The following is a 23,692-nucleotide window of genomic DNA, read 5'->3' as shown; positions in this document are numbered from 1 at the left end:
GGGATGGTGGAGATCTGCCAAGATTCTTACTAATTTAGACAATTACTTAACTTACTTCTAAACACCTAAAGCCAACTGTAATTGTAACCATAAACTCAAAAACCAACTTTTAACCCTCAAGCAGCCCTTTGAAATTATGACAATGTGCGGAAATGCCCTCACAATGTAGGTGTCCATGTGTAGAGGCCCTTTTTATTCATAAATTACAAGCACATTCTAAACCTAATTACATGCCAGTGCATGCTAGGCTAAGACGGAGTCTCATCCATTCCTTTAGGGCACAGAAACAAAATGAACAGCTTTAATTACATTTTTTTACAATAACCAGTGATTTCAAAGCATGTTCCCTCAGTGTGATGGAATTTACATTATTAGTGCTTATGGCTACACTTTTGTTCTTGTATCATATCTTTTTGTTTATTTCTCTACTGGATGGGCCTGGTGGCTATTTGATAAGCTCACACTACTACTACAGATTTACAGACAGATGTGATAGAGCCTGACCTGAGAAAAACTGCATTAGTCTGGATAATTTTACTGGTCAATTTGGAAACTGTTACTAAAGCTTTGCAGTGTGATGTTGAGAAAAACACAGGACAATATTTACAGTGCTAAAGGTTTAGTTGTATTCATAGTTTGTTGTGTCTAGTTAAGAGTCTGCTTTGCCAAGTTTGAATGCTATATAGATGTCAAATACCACCCTCCTGTTTGCTACTCACAAGTCGAAGAAGGATTTTATGTCTTCACTAAAGAAGGTTTTTCCAGTTAATTTGTTGTGAAAACAAATTATTAAGGCATTCTTTGCTAAAAATGAATCAATATGTTTTGCTAAATATATGTAAATTCCCAGTTATGTCTCTTTTTAGTTTTTTCAAATATGTTAGCAGGTAAAATATTTAGTTTAGTCAAAAGTACAAATAAAAATTGTAACTCAGAAATGAAGAATGCCAGCTATTCTGGTCCTACTGGTCCTTTTAGTCAGTGAATGCTGCTGACTTTTTCATTTTAAGCATGAGAGCAGCCACTCCGCTGAGGTCGGAAGCAGCAGGGAGAGTTTGGTAAGCGGCTGCTCTGATGAATACATGAAGCTATTTGCCACTGCCATCAGAGCTGATGATGGTTCAGTTCTTGCCATCTCAACTTGGGAAGAAATCATGGCAGGACAATCTGTGCCAATTTTACTGAAGTTCTCTGGTGAAGTTCCCTCTTCAACAGAACAGGCAGGTCCGTGAAGACAAATAGTCTCAGAGCAACATCAGTGTCACAATTTGATTATAGTGTCAGGGACATTAGTAACAAAACCTATTATATATTAAGCCATAATGATAACCATTTCTTCTATTTTAAACTACAAACTATTCTGTGTATTTGCATGACTACATTAGATACAGCACCTATAAACATGCTCTGGTGTATGGTACTGTACATGGTGTTTGAAAGCCACAGGGGTAGTAGGCCCTACCGTGGTGGAGCTTCAGCCTGCTGCCACTAGTAATATATTGCACTGATGTTACCTGGCAGTATAGTATATAGTAGCAAACACTCGCTATCCAATAACAACATCAAAAGACAACATACACCATACATCTATTCAACAAATATGCAAGTATTGTATATACAGTGGGTACGGAAAGTATTCAGACCCCTTTAAATTTTTCACTCTTTGTGTCATTGCAGCCATTTGCCAAAATCAAAAAAGTTCATTTTATTTCTCATTAATGTACACTCAGCACCCCATCTTGACAGAAAAACCAGAAATGTAGAAATTTTTGCAAATTTATTAAAAAAGGAAAACTGAAATATCACATGGTCATAAGTATTCAGACCCTTTGCAGTGACACTCATATTTAACTCACATGTTGTCCATTTCTTCTGATCCTCCTTGAGATGGTTCTGCGCCTTCATTGGAGTCCAGCTGTGTTTAATTAAACTGATTGGACTTGATTAGGAAAGGCACACACCTGTCTATATAAGACCTTACAGCTCACAGTGCATGTCAGAGCAAATGAGAATCATGAGGTCGAAGGAACTGCCCAAGGAGCTCAGAGACAGAATTGTGGCAAGGCACAGATCTGGCCAAGGTTACAAAAGAATTTCTGCAGCACTCAAGGTTCCTAAGAGCACAGTGGCCTCCATAATCCTCAAATGAAAAAAGTTTGGGACGACCAGAAATCTTCCTAAACCTGGCCGAGCCTTGGTGAGAGAGGTAAAGAAGAACCCAAAGATCACTGTGGCTGAGCTCCAGAGATGCAGTAGGGAGATGGAAGAAAGTTCCACAAAGTCAACTATCACTGCAGCCCTCCACCAGTCGGGGCTTTATGGCAGAGTGGCCCGACGGAAGCCTCTCCTCAGTGCAAGACACATGAAAGCCCGCGTAGAGTTTGCCAAAAAACACATGAAGGACTCCCAGACTGTGAGAAATAAGATTCTCTGGTCTGATGAGACCAAGATTGAACTTTTTGGCATTAATTCTAAGCGGTATGTGTGGAGAAAACCAGCCACTGCTCATCACCTGCCCAATACAATCCCTACAGTGAAACATGGTGGTGGGAGCATCATGTTGTGGGGGTGTTTTTCAGCTGCAGGGACAGGATGACTGGTTGCAATTGAAGGAAAGATGAATGCGGCCAAGTACAGAGATATCCTGGAAGAAAACCTCTTCCAGAGTGCTCAGGACCTCAGACTGGGCCGAAGGTTCACCTTTCAACAGGACAATAACCCTAAGCACACAGCTAAAATAACAAAGGAGTGGCTTCGGGACAACTCTGTGACCGTTCTTGACTGGCCCAGCCAGAGTCCTGACCTAAAACCAATTGAGCATCTCTGGAGAGACCTGAAAATGGCTGTCCACCAACGTTCACCATCCAACCTGACAGAACTGGAGAGGATCTGCAAGGAAGAATGGCAGAGGATCCCCAAATCCAGGTGTGAAAAACTTGTTGCATCATTCCCAAGAAGACTCATGGCTGTACTAGCTCAAAAGGGTGCTTCTACACAATACTGAGCACAGGGTCTGAATACTTATGACCATGTGATATTTCAGTTTTTCTTTTTTAAGAAATTTGCAAACATTTCTACATTTCTGGTTTTTTCTGTCAAGATGGGGTGCTGAGTGTACATTAATGAGAAATAAAATGAACTTTTTTGATTTTGGCAAATGGCTGCAATGACACAAAGAGTGAAAAATTTAAAGGGGTCTGAATACTTTCCGTACCCACTGTATATCCAAAGTCTGACATAGTGTATCTGATTCCTGTGTGCCACAGAGCTTCATTGTTGTCAAAAAAATAGTTAGATTGTAGTGATCCACACTACTTTCATTACCAAGAACACACACGCTGTACTTTACTTTACTGAATCCCATATGTATTGTCAATAACAATTTTGTTTTTCAACAGGAGAATATACTGTTGTTATGGTCTTTTTATTTGGTTTGTAATATTTTATAATATATATTAATGCTGCCATTTTATAACATTAGAATATCTAGTGTATTTTAAAGTCGTGTTCCAAAATTGTGAAACCAGCATGTGTTATATGTGTAAACTACATGTACAGTGATATTTAGTACATTGCAAATGTAGAAATATACTGGAACTGCCATAGTGGCATTCGAACTATATATTTATGAACAAAAACAAATTATAGTGTATTATACTGTCTACTACCTCAGATGATGTACTGATTTTTGTAGTCATGATTCTTTACTTCAGTCTATTCATCTCCCATTGCTTAAGGAAATAATGCTCCACTTCTATCTATTGTGATTCAGTGAGCTTAAAATAACCAATGTGGCGAGGTGGGAGGTGAATAATTTATTCCCTCCACTGGGATGCTCCCTTTTATTGGAATGCGCTCCCATGACCCCATATCAGGGAGACCACAGTATCCCATCCATATCTGGACCTTGCTGGAAACACTCTCATCAGCAGACTAATAAAAAGGATATTTCATCAACATGTCATGGACCAAGAACATGTTTCATATCTTGGTGATGTCAGAAAAACATGCAATCATTAACCTGAGTGTTAATAATAAATCAATGAACCATAATCGGTTAATGTCATTACCAACTGTATTTTACTGACAAAGGTGGACAACACTGGTATTTCACATAGGCATCAGCTCTGTGGGATATCTGTGCTGTTTGTAATGTGAGAAATTATGTTGGTTTTCAGTACAATAAACTGGCTAAATGTGGTTACTTGATTTAATTCCTGCAGCTCTTCATCTACGCAGTTCAGTGTGTTTCCTGTTTTACAAAAGTGTTTCCTTGCAGTTTTATCTATACAGTACTGAGTGCTTCAAATCTTCACTTATACTGGACTGTATCTTTCAGGTTAGTACCTGGTGAAAGCTACCAACATGTACAGTAAAGCCTACTTTCTAAATCTAAGCTTGATCTGAGAGTCAAGTTTCTTCTGTACTCTTTGTCATCATAAGGCAGATATTATGAGGAAGACCGGCATTGATGTATTATGAAACGATATGATTTATTCAAATTGAAGATTAAAAAAACTCTGTTTTAAAAAGCAAGGGCAGCATGGTGGCTGAGTGGTTAGCACTGTTGCCTCACAGCAAGAAGGTCGTGGGTTCGTATCCCGGCCTGTGTGGTGTTTGCATGTTCTCCCTGTGCTTGCGTGGGTTTACTCCGGGTACTCCGGTTTCCTCTCACAGTCCAAAAACATGCATGTTAGGTTGATTGGTGACTTAAAAATTGCCCGTAGGAGTGAGTGTGTAAGGTTGTCTGTCTTTGTGTGTCTATATGTGGCCCTGTGATGGACTGGTGACCTGTCCAGGGTGTACCCCTGCCTTCCACCCGAGAGAGAGCTGGGATAGGCTCCAGCAGATCCCCGTGACCCTGAGCCAGGAAAAGCGGGTATAGAAAATGGATGGATGGATGTTTTAAAAAGCAATACATAAACCAAAAACTACCAGCAAAATCTTTTCATTTGTGGAATTATCTGCTATATTTTGACCTTCATAAAGATAAATTAGAATATATAGAAAACCAACACATCATTTGTCTTTATTATACAACAATATTTTTAAATGTCAGCATGTAGTTATGTCAAGTAAAGAGAACACAGGAATCAGAATAGATAAGAATCAAAATTTGATGATTTCATAAAGCTGGTTAGGGACCAAACTGTCTAGCTCTTATTTCTAAAATCCTTGAAAAAGCTGTTTCTAAGCAGCCATGTGACCACTTGAACAGGAATGAACTATTTGAATATTTTCAATTAGGATTTAGAGCATATCATAGTATAGAAACAGCACCATTGAACATCACCAACGATCTTCTCTTAGCCTCAGACAATGTACTTGTCTCTGTACTTGTCCTGCTAGATCTCAGTGCTGCATTTGATACCACTTCAGCACAGCATCTTATTACAGACTGCATCATGTGATTGGGATTAAAGTAACAGGGACAAATTGGTTTAATTCTTATTTATCAGATATATTCCAATTTGTTCATGTTCATGATCAACTTTCCCGGCACAAAAAGTTAGTCATGGAGTTCCACAAGGTTCTGTGCTAGGACCAGTTCTCTTCACCTTATACATGCTTCTCTTAGGCAATGTTATCAGGAAGCACTGTATTAATTACCATTGCTATACAAATGTCACTCAGTTGCATTTATGAAACCTGATTAAACAAACCAGTCAGCTGAACTTCAAGGAAAGAACATAAAGGCCTGAATGATCATTAACTTTGTACTTCATTATCTGGGCCTAAAAACCTTAGAAGTAGCTTATTTTACAATGGCATATGGCATATCTTTGGCCTTCAACATTACTGTAAAAAACATTTTACTATTGAAGATATGTCCTTCAATAAATGTACAATATTGCCAAAATTAGAAACATCCTGTCTCAAAATGATGCAGAAAAAGTAGTCCATGCATTTGTTACCTCAAGGCTAGATTACTGTAACTCATTACTATCTGGATGTCCCACCAGTTAATCCAGAATGCTGCAGCCAGAGTTCTGACAGGAACTGGCAAGATCATATTTCTTCTCTCTTCATTGGGTCCGTGTAAAATCCTTCTGATCACATGCAAATCCCTTCATGATCAAGCTCCTTCATACCTTAAAGACCTCATAGTACCATATCATCCCAACAGAGCACTTTGCTTTCAGAGTTCTACTTGTGGTTCCCATAGTTTCCAAAAGTAGAATGGGAGGCAGAACCTTTAGCTATCAAGTTCCTCTCCGTGGAACCAGCTCCCAGTCTGGGTTCAGCAGGCAGACAGCCTCTCTACTTCTCTAAGTTTAGACTTAAAACCTTGCTTTTTGACAAAGCTTATAGTTAGGGCTGGCTCAGATCACCTTGAACCATCACTTAGTTATGCTGCTATAGGCCTAGACTGCCTGAAGACTCCCCATAGGTGCACTGAGCTCCTCTCTCCTCCTCTTTCTATCCTTCTCTCCTCCCCTCTTGTTTCCACACAACTCTCCTCTTCTCTTCTCTCCTCTCCTCCCCCTCACATGTATATGTCACCATTGAATTTCACTAACTTTGTGCCTTCTCTCACCTATAGTTTGTTCTCTCTCTCTCTGTACCTTCGCCAGGTGTCCTTGGTCCTATTGCTGATGTGCAGTTACTAGCTCCACCAACCTGCACAGTGCTTATTTGTTGTTTATTGTTGTTGTTCTTTTCTCTGTACTCTATCCACTCACCTCAACCAGTCAAGGCAGATGGCCACCCAAATTAAGCCCAGCTGGAGGTTTCTTCTATTAAAGGGGGTTTTTCCTCTCTACTGTCACATCATGGTTAATTAATTGCAAAGGCTCCACTAAACACAGTGTTTTTGCCCCATGGAATGAATACACAAACTATAAACACGAAATAACTTTGTGTTTATAGTGTCTATTATTGTCTATTGTGTCTATTTCTATTCGTTATTCTTAAAATACTTATTTTTCAAAATACTAACAGATGTTTACAGACCAGAGGTCATCTTTAATTCCAAAGGAAGAGATGGACTTTAGTTTGTCTTTATTATTTTGTACTGTATTATGTGGTTACTGTGTTGTTTCTGTTTCAAAAGGCAGCAATAAATAACAATATAAAACCTAATGACTAATTATACATGTTATGACTCCCTTTGGTATTTTCTGCCAGGGACCTTTATTCTGTATTGTCTTCCTGTTTTCCCTGCATTGGTCCCTGGCAGTTTTATGTTCAATCACCCCTAATCATTTTCACCTATTCCTGCTCTGCCTTTGTCTCTCTTCTCTTCCCTATATATACGTACTTGCCTGTTTGTCTTTGCCAAATTGTCTACTGTTCTTGCCTGCTGTCACGTTCTCTGTCCTCCGGTGTTCCTTGTTCCTTTGTCTCCTGCTCCTCTCACTACATCTCTCAGTGAGTTTGTTTCTCTGTTGGTTTTGTTTTAATAAAGTCCTTTAGTTTGCATTTGGGTCCAGTCCTTTTCATTATTTATTAAAATGCAACAATATATTAATAGTGTTATGAAATTAATGAATGCATAATAATGATAATAATCATGAAACTGTGATTATTCCTCAGACTAGTACCAACAAAATCTGTAAACATTGCATCCTTATTGCTCATAATGCTTAATAGACCTAGTAATCAAATAGGAATTTGTTGTGTTTTTATTTTTGCTTCTGTAAAGTGCCTTAAAATGATTGTATTGTGATTTGGTGCTATACAAGTAAAATAAATTGAAATTAAAACTGATATTGTCATGTTCAGTCAATATCTCACTCTCATGTACATGTACATCCTTGCTACGATGGAGAAAATGCCAAATTCGAACACAAGAAGAAATATGGAGGCAGGCCAAAACAAAGAAACTTAAGTCACAATGAACAACAGCAAAGACCTCAGCTGTCAGGTTGAGCCTTTTGTTCAGAAGAACAAATTCAAAACCTTGATGAAAGAAATGCTTTGTTAAGACAACAACTAAAAGGCTGCCAAGGCCTGCTGCACCAGTCTAATAATAACTGCACAGAAGTGCATCACTGAACTTAAGACCCACCTGGAAAAATCACACCTTGGACTCTTCAAAGCCAAAAACAAATCTGCAAGCCTGAATGCAAAAATAGAGGTAGTCAATCAGCTGCTAAAACAGTAGAGCATCAACTATGGTGCATATCTGAAAAAAACTCAGGACACATGAGGTTCCCAGATAAGAGGTATCTCTGAGCTGACAACTGCAGTGGACAGTGAAATTCCAGTCAAGACAGGATAATACACAATGTGCTAAACACAAGCAGCAGCAGAAGGTTCTGGTGTTGAGAAAGGTCATCAAGGATCTCAGTGTAAAACACAATTCACATTGATAAAGAAAGCGATCAAGCTTCCCTGCAACACTGAAGAAAAATGCCCCAAACAGAAGAGCCAGTGAGTTTTTCGACCTTAAAATAATGTTTCCAAAATAATTTCTGTGGTAGAACAACTCTTAACCGGACCAGTTCCAACGCCACCATAGCCTGAGTGGGTGGCATCGGCTACATCAGCACTATGCAACTTTCATGTTTAGGTAGGATCATTCAGCCCCAACCATCTGCTGCCAGTGGAAGAGCGCGACCTGTGAAGAAGCTAAAGAGGATTTTATCAGAGGAAGCAAAGAAAAGAAAGAGTAATTGGACACGATACCGAGCACAAACCAATATAGGATGGGGTTACACTCTGGATTCGCCGGTTCCGTCAGCTTAGTCAATAAATTCACGTGTATTGCACTGCCCACAGAGAAGCTTATACAACGACAGTATTTACGACACTGGTAACAGAATGTTGCGCTTGTTAACCAGATGGGGGAAACCATGAGAAAAAGTTACACAATGTTACTTCAAAGTCCTCTGTATTCTGGATTTTCATGACGCCATTTACCTGCCATTGAGCGACTGTAGTAAGTTTTTCATCACTGTACTGTGATGATTCTCAGTCATCCAGGTGAAGTTATTCAGAGGTTGAGTCATGGCAACTGGACCTCAAATTTTTAGGTCAAAACGATTCACTACACATCCAAGTAGTATCCAAACTGGATACAGATGAAACTCCTTATATCCCTCTTCACCAGCATCCCCATCACAGATTCTTTAACATTTGTTAGGAAAAGAGCAGCCTCAACCCAGACCGAATTTGCCTGCTTCTGGACTTACGTCTGAACACCACATATTTCTCATACTGAGGTCAATTTTACAGACAAAAATATATATGTGCCATGGGGTCCCCTGTGTCACCCATTGTTGCCAATCTGTACATGGAAGACGTGGAGAAGAAAGCTCTCAGCTCCTTCACAGGGATAGCACCAACCCATTGATTTCGACATAACACCTGGGTAAAAATCAACACCCAGGAAGTTCAGGCGTCCACAGATCACATTAATGCAGTAGAAAATAGGAAAATAGGCTAGCCTTTTTGGACTGTGAGGTCGTCATCGGGTCTGATGGTAACCTAGAAATAGAAGTTTACAGGAACCCTCCACACACAGATCAATACTTGCTTTTTGACTCCCATCGCCTACTGCAACACAAACTAAGAGTCATCAGGACATTGCTCCACAGAGCAAACAACATCCCCACCTCTATGGAGGCGAAGAGAAAGGAGGACACACACTTGGAGACAGCCCTCAAAACCTCTGGCTTCCTTAAGTGGGCTTTTAACAAGGCAACATCCACATCAGGCAGGAAAACAAGTGACACAGAGACGCAAAATCCACCGATGAAAAACCCGGTCATTCCCTAAGTAGCAGTGGTTTCAGTCCGGCTTAAATGGAATTTTGGAAAACATCAGATCCCTGTTCACTTCAAACCCACTAACACACTGAGACAGAGACTGGTCCACCCTAAAGAGCAGACACCAAAATCCCAAGATCCCCGGTCCCCGGCGTCCCAGCCGCCAGGTTCCCTCCTCGCTGCTGCCCAGCCCAAGTCCCTCCACGCTGCTGCCTAGCCACCTAAACCTCCAGCCCGGCTGCCTCAGTGCCGGCATCGCCCCCGCCCTAAGAGGCAGAAGCCAGAGAGACGACATCCCCGCTGAGGTCTCCGTCCAGGTTCCCGAGCCTCAGTGCACCGATGAAGACGTCCCCGCTGAGGCTCCAGTCCAGGTCCCCGTTCCTCAGTGCACCGACGAAGACGTCCCCGCTGAGGCCCCCGTCCAGGTTCCCGAGCCTCAGTGCGCCAACGACGACATCCCCGCTGAGGTTCCACCGCAGCAGCCCGAACCTCAGTGTGCCGACATGTCCATCCCCGCTGAGGTTCCACCGCAGCAGCTTGAGCCGAGCCACGGCAGCAACAGCAGCCGCCACCGGAGCCTCCCGAGCCGCAGCAGCAGACACCGCCGGAGCCGGAGCCTCCTGAGCCCCAGCAGCACCAGCAGCTACCTGAGTTTCCCGAGCCGCAGCAGCTGCCACCAGAGGTTCCCAAACCACGGCAGCTGCCACCAGAGGTTCCTGAGCCACCGACATCCCCAGGGCCGGCCGGACCGCAGTGCCCACTGGTTCCTGAGCTGTCTGAGCCACCGGTTCCAGAGTGGCCCGCACCACCAGAACCACCACTGAAGCTACAGCCACCCGAGGACTCCGATCCACAACCTTCAGAGCCTCCACTACACCCACTGCCATCAGAGCCTCCACAGCACTCTCAAGATTCAGACCTGCCAAAGTCACCAGACCATCTGGACCTGCAACAGCGACCAGAATTCCCACAACTACTACTTCCTGAATTTCTGGGACTGTCAGAGTTTCTCCAGTCACCATAACTATCAGAACCCCCACAGCCGCTTCAACTACCGGAGTTTCCAGGATTATCCGCTTCTCTGCAGCAGCCAGAGCCGATCCCAGATCCGCCTCAGCTGCCAGAGCTTCCAGATCCGCCTCAGCTATCAGAGCTTCCACAGCTTCCAAATCCGTCTCAGCTTCCACAGCCGTCTCAGCTCCCAGAGCTTCCAGACTTTCCAGAGCCTCCTCAGAGTCCCCAGCTGCCACAAATACCAGGATTGCCATGACTGCCACAGCAACGGCCCCGAGTCCATGCCCGTCTGTGAGGCCATCCACCCGAACGGCCCTGGACCCACACCCGCCTGCGATGCCATCCTCTGGAACGGCCTCGGACCCACACCTGCCGGAGAGGCTCTCCGCCCGAACGGCCTCGGACTATGTTCGCCCCTGGGGTGATCCCCGGAGTAGCCCGGAGCTCTGCTCTATCAGAGCTGTTTTGTAGACTCAGTTCCCTCCCACCCACCCTGGACATTGTGATGGGACCTTTTGGGCCGTCTGGGAGCCGGCCTTTTAGGGGGGGTACTGTTAGGTCCCGAGATCTCTGTTTCTTATTTTTCCTTGTTTTGGTTAGTTCCTGTCTCGTTCTGTGTTCCTTTCCCAGGCAGCCTTGTTCATTAGTTAGATTATGTTCACCTGCGTTCAATTAGTTCTTCAGTTCTGTGTATAGATATCCCCTGTGTTCTTTTGTTCCCTGCTGGAGCATTATAGCATGTTTGTGATGCGTACCTCAGCCTTGTTTTCCGTTCCTGTCCTGTCTGCCTGTCCGCCGAGTAGCAGAGAATATTTGTGTTTTGTACCGTAGCCTGGAAGATCCAGGTAAATAAAGCCTGTTGTGTTCCGCACATGGGTCCTACCTCTCCTTCATCACACCGACACCACCAGATATCCTAACAGCTCACATTGTTGTCTCAGTAAATGAAGTAGCAAGTCACATGGTTTCTGACAGGACTGGGTACCAGTTTATGGTTTTTAAGTTGAACACTGTTGTATTATGCCATCAGGAGCTCATGCACCTGTCAGAGCTGCTTTGAGGTGAAAAACAGCCCTTCCAGAAAATGTAAGAAGGTGAATGAAGATGTCAAACATGTAAGCTAGTGTGGAAAATTTGTTTTTTGTGTTTTTTGAGGTTTGCACACTTTTTTTGGTTAATGTTGATGAGTGTTTTGTGTCATTGTTTAAATGATTTAATTTTAGGGAATGTCTAATGTCTAATCTGTGCTGGAGAAGAAACCTGGTATTGCTGTATTGTCAAGGAACAACCTGACTCCAAGGGGTGAGAAGTGGTTAACATAGTTGCTTCAGACATGGCGTTTATTTTAAATAAATTGTTAGGACATGGGTTGTCTTTTCTTTCACACCAAAAATATTAAATAATTCTACTAATAATTTATTAAAATGGAAACATGGAAACATTTAAAGGTTAGCTTAAAATTTGAAGTAGGTTTTGGTGAAAGCTTTTAAGAGTTAAATCTGATTCGCGCTGCAACCAAATAGTGTCAAAAATAAATAATATTATTAGTGTTATTTTATAGTGTAAAACTTGACATTTAAGTGTACTTGAGTGTAAATCCTGATATGTACTCCACAAGAAGCGAGAAATTTGTTTTTCTCGAGGTGACCAGAACAGGAATAAAGTTCATTCTCTTTGTTCTTGTTCTCGTCAGGACATTTCTACGAGAAACTCAACTGCCCAACTCCTGGGAGGTCCCTCCCACTGCAGCTTACGTCACGCATGCTAAGCATTGTGGGAATCTGACACAAACTACAATACAGTGGATATCGGATATCGCCATGTTTTAGAACAGACACTCTCCTCCGTACACAACATATCCCCTATCCACGAATTATTTGCCATTTGTGTGTCTTCATATGCCTTACAAGATGTGTTATAAAGATTTTCATACTTCCTCACCGCCTCTGGCTGCTGTTCCTCAGAACTATTCATTGCTATGACAACCAGCAGTGGAAAAAGCGGGAAGACAACATTTCGCTTTCCGCATTACCCACGCCCACTTCAAATTTCTGACCAATCACACAATAGCTGTTGGACACCACACGAGAAAAAAAGAAAGTAAAAAAGAGAGTAAATTTTACTCTCTATGGGTTAGGATGGGTTAGGTTCATTGACTCAGTGTTATAATTGACTCTTCAAGTGTTAAGTGTTTACACTGCTAAATTGCAGGATGAAAACATCAAGAAAGAAAATGCAGTTGCAGCAGCAAGCATTGACTCAGAAAACAGTTAAGAGAGGGCCTCCCCCATAAAAACCTACTGACATACTCCAGCAAATCCTGACAGAGAAACAGCATGAGTGGTCTGACAAAGAAACAGACATGTGCTCCAGGATGAACAATCTTGAGAGCAGATTAAAGGAAATGCTGGACAGAAACTTCAAGAATAAGACTGGTTTGCTATGGTCTTCAAATACTCTGCACTAAAAAAAAGAAAAACAAACAATAATCTACTTTAGTGACATAGGTCGTTACCCAGTGCAATCACAGTTTCCTGTCAAAGAAGGACAATTAAAAACTAGGAATAATGAGTACAACTGGCCATCAGCTTTTCCCATTCTTTTTGTTGTAAGGTGGCAGACAGCTTTAATGACCAGTCTAACAAATAAACTGTGTTTCTTTGTAAATGTTAGATACAACCACTGACCACAGAAGTGAAGTACTACAAAAATGTTAATGAAAAAAAGATAAAACATGAAAGTTGACAATAATTCATTACCCAACAATCAAAGTACAATTATGTACATCTAGTCTGAAACATTACAACTGTACAACACCACTAACTATGGGATCCCCAAATTTGAAGAAATTTCCTCGAGGCATTCTCAACATATTGAACTCACAAGAATAGGGTGAACATGAGGTCATTGTGACCTTCAATATATATATATATATATATATATATATATATATATATATAGGAAAGGGAAATTATATATATATCATATATATATAATTATATCTACCAGAGGCCTGGGAGTTTGAGGGTTCTTCGCAGTATCTTAGCTATTCCTAGCGCTGCGCTCTTCTGGACTGAGAACTCTGATGTTGTTCCTGTGATCTGTTGGAGCCACTCTCCCAGTTTGGGGGTCACAGCCCTGAGGGTGCCAATTACTATGGGGACCACTGCGGTCTTCACCTTCTACATCTTTTCTAGTTCTTCTTTCAGCCCCTGGTATTTTTCAAGCTTCTCATGTTCCTTCTTTCTGATGTTGCTATCACTTGGGATTGCTGCATCTATCACTACAGCTTCTTCTGTTGTTTGTCCACCACTACTATGTCCAGTTGATTAGCCAACACCTGCTTGTTGGTCTGTATCTGGAAGTCCCACAGGATCTTAGCTCAGTCATTCTCCACCACCTTTGGACGTGTGTCCCATTTTGACCTTGGCACCTCCAGCCCATACTTGGCACAGATATTCCTGTACACTATGTCAGCCACTTGGTTATGGTGTTCCATGTATGCCCTGCCTGCTAGCATCTTACAACCCGCTGTTTTGTGCTGGATTGTCTCAGGGACATCTTTGCACAGCCTGCACCTGGGGTCCTGCCTGGTGTGCTAGACCCCAGCCTCTATCGATCTTGTGCTCAGGGTCTGTTCTTGTGCTGCCATGATTAGTGCCTCGTGTGGTCTTTCAGTCCAGCTTTTTCCAGCCACTGGTAGGACTTTTTGATATTAGCCACTTCTTCTATCTGTCTGTGCACATACCATGCAGGGGTTTGTCCTGCCATGATGGTTCTTGCTCTTCTTCCTCTGCATTGGGCTTCTGTTGCCTGAGTATTCCATCGCTCGGGGGCCATCTCCTGATGTACTCATGGTTTCTTTGCTATTTCATCTCGGATGGTGGCTCTGACGCTTACCAGTCCTCGGCCTCCTTCTTTCCTCTTAGTGTACAGTCTCAGGGTGCTGGATTTGGGGTGAAACCCTCCATGCATTGTGAGGAGCTTCCTTGTCTTGACATCAGTGGCTTCTATGTCCTCTTTTGGCCAGCTTATTATGCCAGCGGGATATCTGATGACCGGCAGGGCGTAGGTGTTGATGGCTTGGACCTTGTTCTTCCAATTTAGCTCACTTCTTAAGACTTGTCTTACTCTCTGTAGGTTTTTGGCTGTGGCAGCTTTCCTTGTGGCTTCTTCTTGGTTCCCATCCGCTATACTGCCTTCTGAAAGTTCAACCCCTTCATTCCTGACAACCTTATCTCTCTTCGTTATCATTCGACCACACTTCTCCAGTCTGAGTGACATTCCAATGTCATTGCTGTATGTCCTGATCAGTGAGTCGATGTCTCGTTCACTCCTGGCATACAGCTTACTCCATTTCGTAGTCAGTATCCGAAGCCAGTCTTAGTGATGATCTGGCTGAGGGGGTTCAGGTCTATGCAGAACAGCAGCAGGGACAGAGCATCTCCTTGGTAGATGCCGCACTTGATGGAACCTTGTGCAATCAGCTTGAGGTTGGCCACTAGGGTTGTTTTCAACAGTCCCATTGAGTTCCTTATGAAGGTTCTTAGAGTCCTATTGATGTTGTAATGTCGTGTTCCAGTAGCCCATTTCTCATCAGGTTGCTCTGGTTCCCTAGCACCTGACATGGACGTTATTGGCCGGAGAGATGTCCTAGCCAGTATGACTCCTGTATTTCTATCGCTAATTTGTAATGAGGTAGGCTAGTAGCGTTAAGGACCTTGCCTAAGGGCCCACACTGATCTCCCTGCACCTGGCCTTAACCACTGAGCTATCCAGTCGCTATATATATTTTGTTTTTTTTTACTTTTCCCCATTGCATTTGGAATAACTATACAAGCTCTGTCTTCAGTACTCCTAACTAACTTTATAGTACCTGTATTTTTCAGTTAATCATTGTTGCTGTGGCACCAGAAAATCACAATAATCAAAATGGGGGCAGGCCATTTCATATCTCCCCTGGGCATTTTAGGCTGTAACACTTTTCACTGATGCAGTGAGTCAGGCTTTGTTAAGTGCACTGCTTGTTTAGTTCTCATTACGTCCTTCAGAAAAGCCTGCAAAATGTACAGAACTGTTTATCGTTTAAATTTAGTTTGGTCCTGTTTGAATGCCACCAGTTGAATGCCATGTTTTGTATTTTAATTACTATTCTGAGCAGTAGATACAGATTGTTACCACTTTCACTTCTGGTTAAGGCCTTTGTAGAATACATGAGAATTTTAGTGGGAGTTTTGCATGATTTTCTGTCATATCTGAAGAACAGAGATTAGGTTAGATCTACAATAGCTACCAAAACAATGATGCATGACAGTTCAAGGCTTTGAAGAAAGGGAGACTGTGCGTGTTGTCATAATGTGTGTGTATTCTATTTTGCACTACTTAATAATTCAGCATTAATGATTTTCTTTGTCAGAAGATTAAGACTCCTCACTAAGCAGGGCATCTGTTTTCCCAGGGGAGGAAGTTTCAAACTCAGTGCTCAGTGTCATAGATAAACTCAGCCGGTATAACAATGCAACTCATTTTCTGAGTTGTGAATGAATTTTCCTATATTTCTACAAGTTTACATTTCTCACTTTTAAAGTCAGGCTTTGCCTTTTTCTCACTGCAGGACAAAAATTATGATAATAAAACATATTAAGTCTATTCCCCGGGTAACACAGTTTTCTTTTACCACTGTTTCTCATTTTTCAGTGGTTCTGGTGGCCGTCAATGACAATGCCAATATTCAGTCATTCATGGCAGCCTGTACTGTGTGCACCACCTGGTTTACATCAATCATTGCAAGTTCCTGATCAACCCTGGTTACACATATCTTTAGATTTCATAGCTGGCCTTCCTCTGTCAGCATGTTGACTGTGGTTGGATCACTTTTCCAAGATGCTACGCTTCCTCCCTCAATCTAAGCAGCCTTCAGCCAAATAAACAACTGAACTATACCTACAAGAATTTCAAACAAATAACTAGTGTGAACACCTTCATGAGAACGGTCTATTTTGCATGTGTTCATTTTATCCAGAATCCTGGACTTGGCGTCTTCTCCCATCATTGAATGTCACTAACTTTGTGCCTTCTCTCTCCCATAGTTTGTGCTCTTTCTCTCTCTGTACCTTCTGCAGGTATCTCTGGTCCTGGAGCTGTATATTGATGATGTGTAGTTACTGGCCCCATTAACCTGCACATTGTTTAGTTGTTGTTTATTGTTGTTCTTTTAGGCAGCATGGTGGATTAGTGGTTAGCACTGTTGCCTCACAGCAAGAAGGTCCTGGGTTCACAACCTGGTAGGGACCTTTCTGTGTGGAGTTTGCATGTTCTCCCCATGCTTGCATGGGTTTACTTCCTCCCACAGTCCAAAAACATGTATGTCAGGTTGATTGGTGGCTCTAAATTGCCCATAGGATTGAGTGTGAGTGGTTGTTTGTTTCTATGTGGCCTTGTGATGGACTGGTGACCTGTCCAGGGTGTACCCCTGCCTTGCACCAAAAGAGAGCTAGGATAGGCTCCAGCAGATCCCTGTGACCCTAGTTAGGAATAAGCAGGTATACATGATGGATGCATGTTCTTTTTTTCTCTCTCTTCTATCCACTCAACCCAACTGGTCAAGGCAGATGGCTGACCCAACTGGGTATGGTTCTGCTGGAGGTTTCTTCTGTTAAAGGGAATTTTTCCTCTCCACTGTTGCCAAGTACTTATAAATACTCATAAGTTTCGAGTGAAACAATGTAAAGCATATTGAGATGATTTTAATTGCAATTTGATGCTACACAAATTAAACTGAACTGAAATGAACTGAGTTCTTTGCCCTGGAAGGAGAGGTTTGTTTCCATCTGCAGCAACCTTTGGGGTTTGTGTTTCTTTGCTACAATCCAACAAGCCATTTTGTAGCCAACTAACAGAGAAGAAAAGGGGCACTTTATCAGGTGGGTCAGAAGGTTTAGCTTTCCACCCATTGCAATGTTTTCCCCTCGATCAGGAGTCCAGGAAGTTAAGACCCAGATTTACTGGTCCATTTCTTGTTCTTTAGCACTCAGACTGGGTCTTCCAAGAGGCTTTAGGATCAATCCTAGTTTGATAGGATATTTCCATATTCCTAAAGTGAAACCTGTTCATCCCAGCCCATTGCTGTCTGCCTATGAAGCCCTTCTACCCTCACATATTGTGTGGTGACCCAGTCTTCACAGTGCATTGTATCCTGTGTGCCTAATGCTGGGGAAAGGGCAGGTCAAATTGGGTTACAGACCTGAGGAGCACTCCTGGGTGCTGATGAGAGATTTCCTGGACCTCTGTTTTATTCAAGAGTTTTGGGCTTCCCAGCCAGGAGGGTTGGCTAGTGTCACCCCTGGGTGAGGGTGTTATGTCACGATGTTGTAGTAGATGCCACTCTTCCACCTCCATGTCATCTGCCCATGCCCATGCTATTGATGAATGACACATGCATGATTGGGCAAATCTGGCTTCTTAAGTGGCCAGCTGGTGAATAGCTGGTTGCTCGAATATATTAAGACTATTATTGTCTGGATTACGGACTACCTCTTGATTTTGGACTGCTTATCTGGATTTTCTGACCTGTTCTGACACTGTGGATTCTTCACTTGGAAGTATGTCACCATCTCCATTACAGATGCTCTGCAGCCACCATGTGCCGCTTGACTTCAACTGACCAGACTGTCTCTCCCTGCTATCTAAACCTTTAGAACCTTTCAAATAGGTCCAACACCTCAGGTGACCCTTTGCCTGACATTTTTTCCTATAACTGATTTCCTTGACATTGTTCCTTAGATACCCGCTGATGAATACAATTAGACATCACAATTAATATTATGATTGAACTTTGCATAACTGCTTACACTGCACACACATGGCAAATATGTAGATTCCTAACTGACATATCAGCTCAGACTGCAGTTTCTTGGGTACTGACTGAGGATAGGGATTGGTTGAATCAATTCCATAGCCTAGTGTTGTTGATGTTGACTGGTAATGACCACACTCTGATGGTCAGAAAGGTGAAGAGCAGCTCCAATCAATAAGAAGGATGTGATTGACGCTTTGGTGTCTTCCTCTACCTGACCCCATACTGTGTTGCTTCTTTGAACCCCCTGTGGAGCCATCGATCCCCGCTGTAGGAAGAATGGAGGTGGTAAAAGTCTAAATTTCCCCTTACTGTCTGCCTTTTTTTTCTACCTGTGCTCTCATATGTGAGTGACTTCAAATGAAAAGGCAGAGTTTGAATTGCATAAATAAATACAGAGAAGCTGGTGGCCATCAAGGATTCGTAAATAAACGATATGCAACAACACTTCTCTTTCTTTGAATTCTAGGGAATTAATTTGTCCATCAGCAAGCAGTATAGCTTGTATGATGTTAAGTGCACTTATAGGCCAGCTATATAGCTGTATCCTGCAGATGTAATATAAATTTAACTTCTCAAAAATACTTTCTTCTCAAAAATACTTAAGGACATGTTTCAGAATATTAGACATGCCACTAAATATAATGCAGTCCAGTACACAATGATTTAAAAAATTTACATAATTGAAATCATACATTTTCAATAATACCCCCAAAAACTGAAACAATATGAACTTCATAAACATAGATGTTACAACAGGACTGTTGTATTGGATTGCACTGAGCTGTTTATGGAGAGCTGTGTTTTATTTATTTTTATGAGTGTTTTATTTGCCCTCCAAAGACTACTTGGTTAGAATACCTATCCCAAGAATGTTTTGTCACGACCTGCACTGAGTTTTCTGTGTTAGACTTTTATTTTGAAGTGTTTCATGTTTCTGGTCAGTTCCTTAATTCTGTTTTACCTTGTAACCAGTCTGATTGCTTTCACCTCTTCCTAGATAATGTCTCCTGTTTTTGTATATATAGCCTTCAGTTCTGTAGTTTAGTTGCTGATTTTTCTTGTCATATCATGTCTGTTATCATTTGCCCTGATTTCTTGGATTCATTGTGTCATGTTCCTTGACTTTGATGTTCAGTTTTCTGTTCAACTGCCAGTTGTTTTTTGTATTTGATACCCTCCACCTGGATTATTAGTAATATCTGCTTCTTGTGTGTTCCTAGACTCGGTACCTCTGTGTTGTGTTTAAAATGTCTGGGCTCGAGTCTGGTTAGTGTCTGTTCTTGTCTCCCTACTAGTTTTCGCTGCACCCTGTCACTTTGTAACTAAACGCACCCTGGTGGCCAGTCTTGTCTCTGGGTTTTGCACACATTTGGGTTCTTGCATTGCTAATATCTTAAAATGTTTATGTAGAACCATCAAAACAAGCTAAAGTCTTCACTGATGTTTTTACCCACGAGATAAACATTATGAGTGGATCAATTATTTCCACCACCTATTTGGTTGTCTATTGCTTGACATATCCCTGTCCAAGTGTTTATATTGGCAGGACTGAACAGCAACTTGAGTGAGGTGCTGAACATAAATATGTTATAAAAGTTGGGAAAGAAAAATAACCCACAACAGAGCCACCCAGAAAGCAGGTTTAACAAACTCTGAGTTTTCAGTTTCCAGGACAGCTGATTAGAGTTAGTTCAACAGCATGCACAAGGACTATACTTCTATCTTCAGTTTTATATCGCCCTGATATTACAAAACTACATATAGTAATAAACCTTGATTCTTTTCTAGTAGGTGGTATTGATGTTATTCCTGAGTTATTCAGAGGGAAAAAGAGATGTAGAGATGTGATGAGTACTTTATTTTTATAGATGTAATGTATAAATTGTGGGGTTGTCTGCCCTAAATGCTTTACAAGTAATTTGGAAAATGTATTTTGAAATTCTTTCTTCTGGTATTTTTGTCATTCTGATCAGATTGTTGTGCATTTCAGGGTGAGGACGGACAGTCTGGTAAATGATGGTAACTGATGCAAATCATGTTCACAGTGCCTTTTTGATCTCCTGTGTGATTTCTGCAGCCTTCTTACAACTGCAGCAAATTCGTTATCATGTCTTGTGCTATTTGTCTGCATTTTAATTCAACACCCTGATGAAGGCTTCTAGCTGAAATGCGTTGGTGTTAGCCATGTAATATTACATTCTCATTATCATTACACCTCATGATTCAGAGTGACTTGGATTCCTTTGCCTTTGTATGCACTCAGAAAAATGTATCTACCTTTTCACACCTGTTTGCTTTGGTAATGACTGTATGGGAAATTGCTGTACTAGAATCATGACATAGCCTAGTATTGTTCCTGGGGTTCAAATTGGATGTGTGTAGGATGAGACAAAACTATTATTACTTGGTACCAGACATGAAGTCTAAAAATCTTTCAAAAGAAATAATGGGCAAACAATGTGAAAATATCCAGTCTGACATTTAAACTGACATGAAACATGAAACGCTAACACTGAGTAGCTTTGTAGGTTTTATGATTTCCAGTAAACAAATGTCCACTATGTGCTTTATTTGTTATATGTTTGAAGGTACTGCTGATTTAACACCTAACAATTTGAAGACAACCATCCAGTCCAAATACCTTTGTGGAAACTAGCTATGACTAGAGGCTTCTAAGCATAGTTGGCATGAGAAATCAGGCTGAAACAGAGTAGGCTTGACTAAAACAGTATAACACAGAGAAGAGACAGCTGTGCTGTGGGGGGAAGGGCCAGTGATATTCCCACTTACACATCAAAACGAAGGTTCTGTTTCTCTTCAAAGAAGAAATCAAGGACAAACTTCCTCACAAAGTCAGGGTTCAGTGTGTTATCAATCACTTCGGTCCGACCAAACTGACGGAAAGACAAGAGATAAGAGAAATTGAGAGAAAGAAACAGTCCACACCATACTGATCAATCTGTACATTTAGTGCAACAAACACTGTAACGATTACTGCTGAGAGCTTGTTCAATTTCCATCCATCCATTTTCTATACCCGCTTTTTCCTGGCCCAGGGTCACAGGGATCTGCTGGAGCCTATCCCAGCTCTCTCTCGGGTGGAAGGCAGGGGTACACCCTGGACAGGTCACCAGTCCATCACAGGGCCACATATAGACACACAAAGACAGACAACCTCACACACTCACACTCACTCCTACGGGCAATTTTAGAGTCACCAATCAACCTAACATGCATGTTTTTGGACTGTGGGAGGAAACCCATGCAAGCACAGTGAGAACATGCAAACTCCACACAGAAAGGCCGGGATGCGAACCCACGACCTTTTTGCTGTGAGCTAACCACTCAGCCACCATGCTGCCCCTTGTTCAATTTACAAAATTTATTTAACGTCTCATTATCCCACAATAACAAAGCAATAGTTTTGCATATACATATATACTGTATATACATATATACACACACACAGTATATATATATATATATATATATAAATATATAATTTATTTATTATATATTCTAATATTATTATTTATTATATAAAAAATTTATTGTGTGTAAATATATAAGCTGTCTCTGTTAGTGCAGAGTCTATTTTGAATGTTACTAACCTTGTGCTCTCTCTCTCCCCTAGTTTGTGCTCTCTCCCTCCCTCTCTCTCTCTCTCTCTCTGTACCTTCTGCAGGTGTCCCTGGTCCTGGAGCTGTTTATCGCTGATGTGCAGTTACTGGCCCCACCAACTTGCAGTGTCTATTTGTTGTTTATTGTTGCTGTTCTTTTCTCTCTGCTCTATCCACTCACCCCAACCGGTCGAGGCAGATGGTCGCCCAAACTGAGCCCGGTTCTGCTGGAGGTTTTTTTCTTCCGTTAAAGGGAGTTTTTTCCTCTCCACTGTCGCCAAGTGCTTGCTCATAAGGGAATTGTTGGGTTTTTAGTTTTAGTTTTTGTAAAGTGCCTTGAGATGATTTGTATTGTGATTTGGCGCTATACAAATAAAATTGAATTGAAATTGAATTGAATTTTAGGTATCAGCTCATTCTGTAGCACTCCTCATGGAGCTTTATAGTGCATTTCAATTTTGTATAGATGTCTGGCTGTAACTTTACTGTTGTGGTACATTTTCAACACTCATACTGTTTTTTTCAGCTGCAACTGAATTTATTTTCATTTAATGGCCACTGTACATTACCACACTACCACCAAACAACACAGGCACCCAGCCATGGCTGTAGAATGTATGAAATCACACATACGTAGTTAACAAAGAGCTATAATATTATCTAAAAACATATATTCTACATTGTTGACACCTTTGACAATATTACAGTATTTTGCTAATGTATCCACTCACACAGAATCTCTTGTTGATTTCTACATAATGACAATAATTTCTCTATCAACAAGAAAGTCCATTTATGCTTTCTGATAAGTGACAGTCATCAGCTATCGACCTCACGAACACTATACATCTCTCTTTCTCCTGTGAGTCACACAGTAGAGATGAGAATTTTCTCTATAAGGCAGTAATTTCTAGATGGATTTCAATCAGTCTCTGGTTCACAGGTCAGCTGCTGCTGAAAGCAGGAATTCATAAGAAACAAATACACTGAAGCCTGACATTTAAAAGAATTTCACCAATTTAATGTTTATCACAGTATGTGCATAATGAAATCTGTTTTTTGTTGTATATTAGATAACTGCAACAGGTGAAATTAATGATTATTAGAATTATCTGACTGACAGAGACAGTCATGGTAAAAGCCAGTCAAGAGGATAATTATTGGTTTGCACTAAACCCCACAGTGGGATGGCACTGATAAATGGTACTAATCTGGCTATGTGCTGGGCAGTTAGAGTAGACTGTTCCACTTCATGGTAATACTAGTGCCTAATGCTAGTGCTTTACCTTCCTTCCAACTGTATCAGTGATTTTGATTTTTTTACACATCTTTTTTCATATGTTTTCCTAATTATACTGCTGTACTGTGTTATGCACCAAGTCACAATTTTTACAATTTTAAGAAATTTTGAACAATTTCTCATTAGCAGAAGTATGGACATCTTTAATTCAAAACTTTAGATTCTTGGTGTCCTCCCTAACAGAGAC

At 41.4% G+C, this 23,692-nt stretch overlaps 1 protein-coding gene across 1 annotated transcript in view; it reads right to left on the bottom strand.

Annotated features, from left to right (window-relative positions):
- The window catches only part of LOC113130084 (copine-9-like), a 196,336-nt gene that overhangs the window by 132,141 nt on the left and 40,503 nt on the right, over positions 1 to 23,692 (bottom strand). Inside the window, exon 4 of the mRNA XM_026306388.1 lies at positions 21,376 to 21,479. Coding sequence (XP_026162173.1) covers positions 21,376 to 21,479 — 104 coding nt within the window. The remainder of the gene's footprint in view (positions 1 to 21,375; positions 21,480 to 23,692) is intronic.

The sequence above is a fragment of the Mastacembelus armatus genome, chromosome 5, assembly GCF_900324485.2.
Source record: "Mastacembelus armatus chromosome 5, fMasArm1.2, whole genome shotgun sequence".
NCBI lineage: Eukaryota > Metazoa > Chordata > Actinopteri > Synbranchiformes > Mastacembelidae > Mastacembelus > Mastacembelus armatus.
The sequence above is the reverse complement of the archived record's forward strand: the minus strand, read 5'-3'. Positions and strand labels throughout refer to the sequence as shown.